The 13,759-nt window shown below is 38.3% G+C and overlaps 1 protein-coding gene across 1 annotated transcript in view; it reads right to left on the reverse strand.

Moving 5' to 3' along the window:
• Window positions 1-13,759, reverse strand: part of LOC146003907 (uncharacterized) — a 65,634-nt gene that overhangs the window by 6,794 nt on the left and 45,081 nt on the right. The window contains exons 10-11 of the mRNA XM_083142389.1: window positions 6,644-6,783; window positions 89-265 (exon numbers count right to left, since the gene is read on the reverse strand). Coding sequence (XP_082998515.1) covers window positions 89-265; window positions 6,644-6,783 — 317 coding nt within the window. The remainder of the gene's footprint in view (window positions 1-88; window positions 266-6,643; window positions 6,784-13,759) is intronic.

Here is a 13,759-nt window from a genome sequence, read left to right on the forward strand (position 1 = left end):
TACAGTTTTGGACATTTAACAGCCCTCAATACGAGATCAAGGCACAGTCAAGTCTCGTCTCAATACCATTCATACTCGAACAGCTTACCTCCTGCTGACTTCTGAACGCGCGTTTCTCCCTGAAGCCCTTCGTGCATCGGCAGACTTTCGGCGAGTTCCTACAGGCGGCGAAGGGACAGAAGCACAGAACGAACGACGTCAGCACCACACAGACGACCACTCCTGCACCAACACCCAGATACACCATGCGTTTGTCGTCCAGATACTGCGAATAGAGGAAGCAGCAATCAGAATAAAAATACACTCTCTTCCAAGTCAATGATTGGGCTGGAGGAGTACACGACCCACCAACAGAAATAAGACCCACCCCTCTAATATTTAAATTCTTTATTGAAATTTTGTCTTTTATCAAAATCTGAGAATGTAGATACAACTCGCCAGGATGAAAAGAGTCCGAAATACTCGTGAACTCCCGTTTGCTTGTGACTGAGTGGCCCCGTGTTGCCATTGGTATATTTACCTTCCCTTGCGTCGTTGTCAAAAACCTAAGGCCACGATAAACAGTTGCGGTCGTATTAATCCATAAGATTATATTTTATTTAAACTCTCTCTGGATGCTTCATGTTGACTAGGACATTCTCTTGTTTACTTCAGTTGTCTCAATGCACAGGGTTGTGCTATGCAAACTTCCTGATGTATTCAGGATATAGGAAGTTCCATCAGGTTTATGGAGTGAGCTGTTTTCAATAGAGGTAGTAAGAATCACGATTCGGCATGGAGGAAGGTCTCCATGGCCTGGGTGATATAGGGGTGAGACAGACTGAGAAGGAACTGACTTTGGTTTTGGATTGAGGAGAGAGAGGAGCTTAGAGAAAGAACTTGAGGGAAATTGAGGCGAGTCCTGGTCAACGAGCAACGAAGCCTTGAGAGGTCTTAGTTTTATTTTATTGGACGTTACTTTCAATGAATCATCACTCTTCAGATAGACAGGTAATTATCCTAACCCAGGCATGATTCAGGTTCAAAGGTGCATAAAACCCAATGAGTGACCATTGTCTTTTCTAGTTGTTAAGCTATTTAGTTTCAGTTGTGCCTTTCGCACTACCAAGCATTTGACTTGTCATGTCAATGACGAGTGCTCTCATCATTGAGGATGAATGATGAATAAGTTACATCACCCATTGATTTATTGTGGGAATGACTGGTTTTGATCCCCATTATTCACTGGAATAATACGCAGTGTAAGTCTATGTGGAAAGACTCTAGACCGTCCTTCCTTCCTGATCTTCCCCGCGGCGAGCTGGAGAAGAAGAGTCTGTGCGCAGGCGTATTCGTAAAGTAAGTACCGTTTGCAAATATGGCCACTGTAGCGATTCAGTCGCGACCGTGTGAGTTCTCGCTGACGTCCTTCATCCATTAGGTAGCCACAGGCACGTGTGGGAGCAGGTCATGCTTTTTCTTCGTAGTTTTCTGAAGGTTTGAAATATTCAAGAAAATCAATCGGCCCGCCGACTGTGAAGTCCGGTCTGTGATTTGTTTCCTCAAGGCAAGAATGGTTGAATTCTTGCCTAGAGGACAGACCCCCCCCCCCCAACAAAAATGCCTGCTGTGACACATTAATCCGGCTGCGTCGTGCAATTCAAAACAAAAGACGCGGAATGCTTAGCGAAGGCATTGTGTTGCTTCACGACAATGCTCGTCCGCATACGGCCCAACAAACTCGAAATTTCATCACGTCATTCGGCTGGGAATAATTTGTTCATCCGCAAACAGCCCTGACTTGGCACGAAGTCTCTTTCTTCATCTGAAGAAGAAGTTTCTTGCTGGTCAGCGTTTCGACGAGGATGACGACAACGAAGCAGCAGTGCATGGATGGCTTTCGTCACAGGCGGGAACATTCTATGATGATGGGATACAAAAACTAGTGCCACACTACGAAAAATGCTTGAACAATGGTGGAAACTACGTAGAAAAGTAGTTTAAGGTCTGTAGAATGCAATGCAAATAAAAAAGGTACGAAACTATTTTACTTTATTTTTTACACCATTTCGGTACTTACTTTCCGAATATGCCTCGTAGAAGTGGGAGAAACTTAACATTGCGCTGATGGTAGTATTATTTTACTTCTTCTCTCGGGAATATCAAACTTCTGATGGCGCAGAAAAACACCGAACGGAAAGATTGATTGATTGATTTGCTTTATTTTACTTCGCTTTTTGTGCCGCTTTTGGCTAATTTGCGAAGATGGGATGAGTGATGATTGGAGATCGGATTTTATGTTTTTACCTATTTTTTCCTTTGCAGGTATGTAAGAAATAATAAGTTATGTCAGCGTTTCGTTAAAGAAACGCAACTACTGATGAAGTTTTATAATGCCTAAAAAAAACTATTTTGCTTGTTAGAACCTATTTTAGGTTTATGCACTTAAATCAAGCCTTTTTTAAAGTTTTTATATATTTTTAAAGGTTTTACAGGATTTTTGTGTCACACAGAGGCATTTGCTTTGTTTGTTCACGAAAAAATTCAACGACGAACGTGTTTAAAACCTACTCTCTGTCGATTTCCCTTCCTCCAAGTCCATGGTGAATTTTCAAAGCTCTAAACAAAGCAAAATGTCTGATGCCACTGTTGCCTGTACAGTTCAAAATGGTCTGATCTGTGTGGTCTTGCTCAGTGGCGTACGCAAGGGGGGGGTTACGGGGTTTAAACCCCCCCCCTTGAGCTTGTGAAATATTATGAAAAATGCTGTGAAAAATAATTTAAATGGCCAATTTACCACAGTCAGAGATCTGGGACAATACTATTACTATTACTACATCTACTACTACTACTACTACTACTACTACTACTACTACTACTACTACTACTACTACTACCACTAATAATAATAATAATAATAATAATAATAATTTGAATTATTATTTCCATGTAGCATGGAGAAAAGCACAGCATTCCAAGCACACGCGTCTTTCAGAGTGATGCCTTGAAAATAAGCACAAGTTCTTGAAAGTGAAATATGAGGGTAACTATGATTTAAAAGAGAAATAAAATGTTTTGTATTTCAGTTGCAACAATGTTCAATACTCTGGCGTACGCAGTTTTTTTGGGGGGAGGGGCCGGAATAGTAAATGTGGATAACACATGGCTTTGTTTTGGAGGGCAGGATGCATAATAAAATATTTCGTATTTTTGGAGCTTTTCAGTCTATTAAAATTGTATTCAAAGACAAAAATGGTAATCGGGACTCACTTTAAAAGAGGTTTCGTATTTACACATTTTGATTTTTTAAAGTTCTTAACGGATTTTTATTTGAAAATTCTGATTTTCTCAAAATTTTGGTAGGGGCTGTAGCATCATCGGTAGAGGCATGCATATTTCGTTTTTGACAAAAAGAAAACGAAATTTGAAATAACAAATTGCAATGTTAATTTTTAAGGTTTCTGAAAGGTGTGAGGTGCATTTTCCTACCCTGTTTTGTCACGAAATGATGCGAAATGAACTGCAAAATGCGAAATAGACTCTTAAACACGAAATTTACCGTTTATATACCGACGCGACACTTTCTGAAGTCTGAAGTATCCTGTGTGTTATGCAATTCACGGAAAATTGATTAATTTTGCTGTAAATATTTGAAAAACAAAAATGGACTCCTCTATACAGGAATAAACTTAATATTCTGGTAATGATTTAATGTGCTATTAGAAGGGATGTGTTTATTTTGTGTAATAGTGCAGTTTTTAAATCAAATTTGGGATTATTTTCACATTTTTAAAACCAAAATGTAATTTTATATACCGCTTTTTCACCGCTATAACAGCGAAATTTCATTTTATTTACAGCTTTTGAACCCGAAATTGACTCTGTTTTTATACTGAAATTTTGCTTTTTTATATACCAAAAGTATGTGCCTCTAACCATCGGCCATGCCTCTACGTACGCCAGTGTTCAACGAACATGTATTTTTTTTGTGTGAACAATGAGAATTAACTAAAGAAAATTCTTGGTTCGTTGTTAGAGGCTAATGTATAGACAAAGGCTAGGCGGACAAGAATACAGTCACCAGTCTGCTTTCCCATTGTATTATTTACCGCAGCACGTTTGAATGTCTCTCTTTAAAATGTCTCACCTTGTTGACTAGACAATTATTCAAATGACAAGAAGCTTAACTATTGTAAAATGTTTTGTTGGCAAGAACAGGGAGACAATCCAGATGTGAATTATCGGGGACATTTATGCGGGGAAGAAGCCGGAAAAATTTCAACCAATTTCGGGAATCTAATCCGGATCTCCCGCGTGATTGTCAGATTCTCTACCGACCAGACCACCGCAGCTCCTTGGATGAGTTCCATACTTTCATTATTTCAATTTATTTTAATATATTTTCTTGTTTTATGGATTTTTTTCACCCTTAAAATGTCTCACCTCGTTGACCAGACAAAAAACAAAAAAAAAAAAAAAAATGCTCCCAGGATTTGATAAAAATTGAATGATTAGAAAGTAATTTCATTCTATTGTTTTCATAAATGGTATATTTATGTAGATCTCTACTACATAATAGTAGTAGTGGTATTAGTAGTATTATTAGTAGTAATTCAGCTAATTAATTAATTATAAGTATTATTAATTAATTGTGATTATTATTATTTAATTAAAGTATAATAAATCAAAGGTAATGTGAATTTGGAGAAAGTTTTAGAAATAACCCCCCCCCCTTGACGAAATCCTGCGTACGCTACTGGTCTTGCTCACTTTCGCGTCAATTTGGTGTTTTGTGGCATGCACGCCTTGCAAACTAACATTTCAGCATTGATGTTTGCACCACTGACTATATTTGTGCTGAAAGATTATATTCAGCATACAAGATGATCCTCACAGACAAAATTGCGGAGTTTGACTGTGGATAACAGGAAAACAGATTTTTGCCTAACTATACGGCGAAGAGTGGATTTTACTAGCAAATTTCTAATGGTATGTTCTGTCATCGCCGTAGGGTTAGGCAACAAACATAACGTTATGCAAGATAGTGAGTATTTCAGGAATAGGTGTCCCATTTTCATTGCCTGTGACTATACCTAATCAGCATTTTTCAGGAATTTTGAACTATTTTAAGTTTTTTTGAACCTACTTCAAGATTTTTCGAGCCCAACTGAAGATTTTTAGGACCTATTTCAGATTTTGAGAACCTATTTTAGGATTTTTAGAGCCTATTTTAGGAACCCAAAACCACCCTTTTTAGAACCTAAAAATCCGACGTCTAGTGATGATATGATGAAATTGATGAATGGACACTCACAAACATCCATGCCCAAGCCGGGATTCGAACCCTGGCGTCATAACGCGATGTGCTGGCCACGGGGGCCAGCGAACCGAACGGATAGAGGACAGGTTGAAGATTTTGTCGCATTTTTTCCAGATCGTATCTACAGAGCATTCCCTGACATTCGCTACGAGACTCGGCGGAAAGCGGCCCGGCATCAGCGCTTGTCTTTCCCGGTGAACGGGTCAGCGACAGTCGCTAGAGTCGGCTATTAAAATTACAGTTTTCATATTGTGTACTAACCTTGACTACAGAAGGTGTTGAAAATGATGTTCCTCTGCTGCAACACATTCCTGGCATCTACGAAGGAAATTGGCATTTACACGTGAAAGTTCGTCTACTGTAATTCTCTCGATTTCTCGTAAAACACTCTCTTTTGACTCACGGATGGTGTGCGGATTGTCTTTGTATACTTTATTTCCCCATTTTTCTTTCCACTTTTATTCAGAACTGACCCTGTTTCTCTAAACTTTTTTACAAGGTTTAATATAAGAGACTGTCGCGGACCCGTTCACCGGGAAAGACAAGCGCTGATGCCGGGCCGCTTGCCGCCGAGACTCGTAGCGAATGTCAGGGAATGCTCTGTAGCTTAACAATCAACTTTAAAAAACTAGGTAAATCGTCTTGGAAATACAATGGAGCGCTTTGATTTCGTGTTCCTTACTGTACATCTATGAAAAAAATCAAGCTGTAACTTATTTATGAACAGTAAAATATATCAATGATAAGACTACACGTTATAAAAATTGAGAACTTTAAAATAAAAAAAGGAACTAAAACTTTTTTTAAAAAAATAGAGCTTAAATAGTACACTTTCCTCCTCCTCCTATTATTAATATTATTATTATTTAATTGTGCAAAATGTAACTGAATTTTACTGTTTAGATCATGCCACTAAAAAACTAAATATTGAAAATATGTCAGTTTCCACTCATCCCTCCTTTCAACAATTTGTTCAGTTTGAATACAAGCTGAATGATATCATCGTGTGTTAATTTATAATAAAACACTACTCGTTTCAAACATTCAAAATCTAATTAGTGTTTTTGACCAGGACTCGAACCCAGGTCTATGGCACACTGAGCTGCCGAGCTGGCCACACACACGAGTGTATGGGTTATAGGATATGTCTATAGTGGAACCACAAGCAAAAAAGCCTGCGCAGACCTGCGACTCCTGTGCACCGTACTCCCGAGTGGAAGGGAGGGGCAGAGTGGAGCATGCTTCCTTATGGCCCGAGGTGAACGGGAGAAGGGAAAGCTGCGCGGGGACTTTTCGCCGAAGGTTCTTTTGTTTGTGGTCGCTCTATATCACTACGTCACCCACCTGGTTGTAGTAGCACCCGGGAGCGAAGGATGGGCAGGGCATGCAATCCCTGGCCCCCCGCAGCGGCTGGTAGGACCCAGAGGGGCAGGGCTCGCAGCGGTCGCTGTCTTCGAGGCTGAAGTGCTCCTCTTTACAAGGATCTGTCGACGAAAGAGAAACGAATCACTTGAGAACGGAGAAAGGTGCGGATGCACGGGGAGGGGCGATAGGGGCGATCACCCCTCCCAACTGCCATGATTTGGATATATAATATTCAAGACTCATTCGTTCTGTATTTTCATCACCACGTTTAACAAGCTGAAGAAGTCCATTTTATGCTCATGATAGGCTAATCGGAACTGAACCTACAGTTTAAATTTGGATCAGAACGAGTCTACAAGATGCGTTAAAAGGGAATCGGAGCTGAAACCACTACAGAGAATGCGTTTTTATTTCTTTGTTTATTCATTTTACTTCTCATATCTGACCTTAATTTAGCGTGACAATGGGAAGAATTATGATAACAACAGAGGCGTAGCAAAGGGTGGGCGAAGTGGGCGAGCGCCTGGGGCCTCACGTTCCATGGGCTTCTTATTATTGTTTAACCTTTCGGCACTCGCGCTTATTTCTGTCACATGAGTACTCGCGCGTTATATTTTTTACAACACACTATTTTCAATCATACAATTGTAATTCTTCAATAAAGTAGTTTTTTTTCTATTTTCTTAATATTTATTAATTGAGACATTGTATCTCAAGCAATTTACTCTTGGGGTTGGAATTGAAAAAATAAACACAATAGTACCCACGCGTTGTAAAAAGTACAACAGAGACACATTCACTGCTTCATTCTTCTGTTGCAACTAAATGAGTACTTTTTACAACAGCAACGAGTGCTGTGTAATAAATAGAAGTGAGAAAAATAGATGGAAAGGGCTAATTTTTGTAGCCGATAAAACTACAACATTTTAACCGGTTATAAATTCTAGTGAAACATTACACTTTTATTGAATATGTCAACTATTTAGTATTTTAAATAAACCGGGTGGTAGCCGTCTGATGTTACGTGGGTGAATCAAATATAAACGGGAATTTATTTCTTACTTGCAGGGAAAGTATGGTGGAGTCCTGTGGCCTCGAGGTGATGATAGTGGGTGTATCTGGAGTATGTTCCTTCCCTGGAGTCCTTGTCAACTTTTAACATCAGTCAGTAGCACGATGAGTGAGCAGGAGGTACACCCGTCCATTGTGCAACGCATCATTATCAAATTTCTTACAAACGAAGGGGCAAAACCAAGTGAAATTTTGACCAGACTTCGAGCACAGTTTGGTGAGTCCACCCTTTCAAAGACCCGTGTGTATGAATGGCACAACATGTTTTGGGGAGGACGGGAAACTGTGGAAAATGAAAGACATCAACGGCGGCCAAGAAAAGGCATCACTCAAGAAAACATTCAGGCTGTTCAGGACTTGATTGAATGTGACCGTCGCTTGGCAGTCAGTGAAATTTCATCTGCAGTGGGCATAAGATATGGTACTGCTCACACGATCATTCATGAGAACTTGGGCTACAGAAAAATCGCTTCGAGGTGGGCCCCACGCCTCTTCACTGAGGAGCAGAAAAAGGTTCGACTGGAAATCTCTCAAAGGCTCCTGCTTCGTTATGAGAGAGAAGGGGATGAATTTTTGCACCGTCTTGTCACAAGTGTTGAAACTACACACCAGAATCAAAACAGGCCAGCAGTGAGTGGTGGAAAAAAGAAGTGGCTGGGCCAGTCAAGACCAAAAGCCACGCATCAGCTGGGAAGATTCTTGCCACAGTTCTTTGGGATTTCAGAGGTGTCATTTTTATTGATTATCTTAATGAAAGAAGAACAGTAAATGCTGCTTACTATTGTCAACTCCTGGAAAGTGTTAAGGCTGCTTATCGGACCAAACGACGTGGTACAGTCATGTTCAAAAAATCTGTCGCATGGATTTTTTCTAAGTCCAACGTCTTACGAAATTATGTTGGTAGCTCTGAAACAAGGAAGTGTTGTGAAATATACGCACCTCCAATCAGAGTGAAGTTCGATTCGGAGGAGCAGGAGGCGTGACTCACGGTCTTGTCCACAGGAAGTTCAACCAATGCAGCATTTACAAATATGAGATAACGTCCCCATTGGTAAAATATTGTTTCAATAATGCGAATCGGCAGAAAGATTGCGCAAAAGTTTACTTTGTCGTTTTAATGCTTTTAATCGTTTCAAATTAGTATTAAATTGTCCCAATTATAGTTCATGAGCTTAATATAATGTATTCATGTATGTGTTTGACAATCATATATCACTCATTAGAACAATTTTCACATTGTTTTCACTACGTGAGATGACATTTCATTTACATTTACGATAAAATAGTGGTTTGGGTATAATAACAGTTTTCATTAATTAATTTAGAGATGCATTTTTATTTGTTGAGTTCATGATTAGGTTAATTCGTCATTTCTCACGAAAAGAGGGAACCACAGCTGAAAGAAAATACACAACTTGAATTATTGAGGTCAAGAGTTTGTTTTAAGATCACTTTTTGCACACATAGGCTAATCACGACTCGGGATACATTTAAATTGGAATCTGAAACATTATGCGACCTGACTGGAACTCGGAAAAGGACACACCGATTACAAGACGTCGATACATTACCACTTGGTCTAGCGAACGCCAATAACAATGAGGGGTTGTGGGAGTGGAAGAGGGGTGACGGAAAGTAGAAAATAAATAGTAGTTTTGGGGGTATTTAATGTTATATTTATACACATACAAACCTAGGAAAATATTTATTTTGATACGTGTGTGGGGGGAAGGGCGAAAAGAGAGGGACAGAAAGATATTGGGAGAGATGGGACGAAGAGGTGATTGTGGGAAATGTTTTATTTTACGTTCAGTAATAAAAACAATCAAATCAATGATGATTATCTTATAAATACCATATTTAATGTAAATTTGTTTTAAAAATGGGGGCGGGGAGCTGTTTGTTTTACGTTCAGTGCAGGATAACAAGTGGAGACACATAGTGGTTCGTATCTCACTTGAAACTGTAGGTCCAGGCCCCATTAGCCTATCTGTGTATAACGTGGATTTAGAATTCAGTAGAAAATAACGTCGATCTAGTATTTTGGATTTTAGATGCGTTGAGATCACTAAAATTTCCAATTCTTATAATAAGAAACCTGTCCTCATATTACCATTTTGAAAGAGAGAGAGTTAATTGTATAATCTTTCGTTGTTAGTTTCAAAGAAGACTAATTCAAATAGTAACAATGGGAACGAATAAAGCTTACGAAAAGTTTTTGCCACCGTGCGGATTTGAACCTACGACCATTAGAGTGACAACCCAGTGCGATAACCACTACACCACGAGTTCGTTCCTTTTTACGGCATGATTATGAGTTAAGACCAATTCGTTCAATATGCATTAGAAATATAATCCCCACCCGCCTCTTTATAAACAACACACCCAAACGCTCCTTTGTAGCAAATGAAATAACGGTGGTATGAATGTCAAAACATTTAAGCAAAATCTACTATATTTACGACGCAATCGTTTTACATGGAGAGGCTACAGCTTCGAGAATTGAGGTTGTGGTTTGACTGTAATTATAGGATACCCCATAGGTATCGATAAGCCAAGGCTCTAGTGTGCACTAGATTGGTCCATTTGTAGTGACGTGCTCAGGAATTTGTAAAGAGGTATGTGAATATAAAAATGTGTTAATGCTAATTTTTTAAACGGTGAACTCATAATTTAATATCTCTCTGTCCATCTCATTATCCTACTTAGGAACTAATTAGTATTGCAGGAGTCATACTGAAAAGAAATCTCACGTGACAATGACGAGAAATTAGATTTACGGAAGGAATAGTTTTCATATTTTAAAACCTCGAAGGGCCATAGGCTATCTCCCGACTGTCAGTCTCCCTTCCACAATCCTACCTAGAGTTATCTTCAACTGGCAGCGAGGTGACGTTGGTCAGCACGTCGAACCCTCAGCCGTTATAGAAGATATCTGAAACCAGGTTACACTAGTCACTCGTAGCTCCCCAATTTCCTCACGATGGTTGGTTGCCACCGGTCCTATACAGATAACAGGCCGATAACCCAGGACGACTCGAATCCATGCCGTCCCGCTGCAGTCGGAATCCAAAGCACAGAGTCTTAGACCGCACCGTTACGGAGGAGGAGAGTTTTCATATTTTGTTTTTTATAAATGTCGACAATACATTAAATATATTACGCACCAAAAATTAGTGTAAAAAAATAGCCGGTTCTATAACAGATTCGAACCTTCGATCTTCACTCAACTAGGCCGCTATTTTTAACAATTTCCCATTTTCTCACTCAATAACCTTCGTTGAACGTTTGTCTTAAGATTCGTTAGCAATCTTGTAAACCTTATTAACCTATCTGCTGTCTATCACAAATGTATTTTACAACCTGGAGTACATTTTGATGTCTGCAATTTAGAACTTGACTTTCGTGGTAAGTAATTCTCTACCGTCTACTACTATATAATAAATAAATCAAAGTCTACATATCTCATATTTTGTAAATGCGAAATGTCATTGTTAAATGTTAGAAACTATTTCTTATTCCACCGTTAGTTCCAGATTTAGCCACAGCAATCTGGAAACCAGCGTCAAACGTGTTTCCCACACTTCCAAGGTCAGGTGAACCCTTATCAGTTGCATTGGATGCCTGGGAACATGTTACTTCATACGTCATGGTACTGTGGTGGATGTCTTCCCCTTCCCCTTTTACCTTGAACGGAAGTTATCCCCGACTGGGCACGACGAATCAATCACAGAAAAGCAGACTGTCTAGTAAATCGCATGCCATGTATTATTTTGAGCTCCTAGGTTTTGGAAAGTTAAATAAAAAAAGTATGTAACATTAATTCATAATGGTTGACTTCTTTGGGTATTATTTCATGACTCTTTTCTACTTACTCCAATGAAACTTTTGTCTACTGTTTTCAGTAGATCAATAGGTGTTTTGAAACATCTACTGTGTTCAGATTTTCAAAAAGATATAAATACAAAAGAATAATAAGGGGGTATGAAATTAATATTTGCAGCCAAAATATTAAACTTAACATATTATACACTATACTGAATAAATTAATTTCACTTGCAGATTCTCTACTGTACTGGTTTCAGTAGATCAATAAGTGTTTTGAAACATCTATGTTAAGATTTTTTAAATTTGAATTACAATTTGTGTGCCTGAAAACTTAGGGTATTTTACACCCGTCACGCTATACGAGGTCCAGCCCCTTATCATGACAAAAATAAAAGCGTGTCTGAAAACTAAAATATCCTTACCTGGGTTAAAAGCTGAGCCTGTAAAGCGACAGACAGTCAGCACAAACAAGGACAACACACACGCAGTCCTACAAAGATTATACTAACAGGACGTCCAGTCACCAGAGCCTCGTTAGTCTGCAAAATGCAGTTCAGGGTGTACTACATGGAAGTGAGGTTGGTTTAAATTTTAAATAGATATAAAAACAAATTGTTAGTGAGGAGGAATAAAAAGTTATATTTACAGATAACATGCTGAGCTAAACACACTACAAGGGTGTAAGGGATGACCTTCCACGAAGTATGTACACCCAATTATTGCTTCCACGTAGTACACCCTGGACTTCAGTTTGCAGACGAACGAGGTTCTGGCGACTGGCCCCATGGTAAGTATAATTTTCTGTGTTGTCCTGTGTTTGGTCCTTGTGGGTGCTGAGTGCCTCTTTACAGCCTCAGCTTTTAACCGAATTCATAGTATTTTAATTTTTTAATTACAACACGACGTTACAGTTATGTTATTTTAGTTCTGGTAAGGTGCTGGACCCCGTATAAAGTGACAGGTGCAAAATAGCCTAAGTGCTGACGCACCCAAAATTTTGAATTCAAATTGAAATTCAAACACACTACATGCAATATTATATGTAGTACTGAAGATAATATTTCACTTGTAGTTCCTCAACTGTAATTACACATTAGGCCTACTGAAAGTGTTCAGTAGGAAATCATTGATTTTGAGTAGATTTCCGAGAGACACAGTAGAGTACTACAATTGATAACAGTAGATTCTGTCTACTGTAAACAGTAGAAATTACGTAGGTTTATAACGACGATGAGAATGAAACAGAGCTAAAAACAATGATAATGAAATGCAGAAGCGACCTGGAGCAAACAGGAACGTAGAATGTCTGGCAGCGAGACGCAAGAGTTGATCAAGCGATTATAGCATCAAATTTAGCTTAGAGCTCATAATTGATATTTCTACATGAGCTCAACATACAAGTTACATACAATGAGGGAATTGAATTGAGTTTACATCTCACGTGATATGAGTCGAAACTATTGTTGCACATTGAACTGTGAAGTGAATCAATATTCAATTCGATTAACTAGTGAATGGTGATGTGCTGAGATTTTGTAACGAGATGTGCAAAATGGCTGACAGTATAATAACTTATGGACACATTGATTTAATATAATTGAACAATCTTATAACCTACGATTTTGCATGAAATTTTATTACTTGAATCTACATCACTTCATTGCAAAGGCTACAAGGCATTTTATGGGTTGTAAAATTCTGTGTTCGATTCACATTTCGGTTAACTCTGCGATTTTTATTTCTTATTAAACCGAAAAATTATTTATTGCATTTTACTTATTACGAAAATTCGTATATTATTTGCTTTGCGAAATGTAGAGAATATATTGTTTTTCATGCTGTTTACAAGAATGCAACTATGCATGGTGAACAAAACATAATGCAAAATAAATACTATTCACAAAAGGATGTCAATAGTATTTATTTGTTTTGTTTCTTGATAATTTTCCCTAAAATAAAAATGTATACCTTTCCTTGTACATGACATTTCTTGGAATATGACACATGGATCATTTTTATGCAAATCCTAGTAAAATGATGAGAAATTCAAAAACATATTCTGAAAAATTATTTTCAAAAATAACATTGAAAAATCATTAGAAAGGAGTGTTATTTTTTAAAAATATATATATATAACATTTTTATTTCTTTCAATTATTAATTAAATACAATACTTAGTTGCTATATATAATAATA

This window comes from Lepisma saccharinum, chromosome 21, assembly GCF_977018435.1.
Source record: "Lepisma saccharinum chromosome 21, izLepSacc3.1, whole genome shotgun sequence".
Classification (NCBI taxonomy): Eukaryota; Metazoa; Arthropoda; class Insecta; order Zygentoma; family Lepismatidae; genus Lepisma; species Lepisma saccharinum.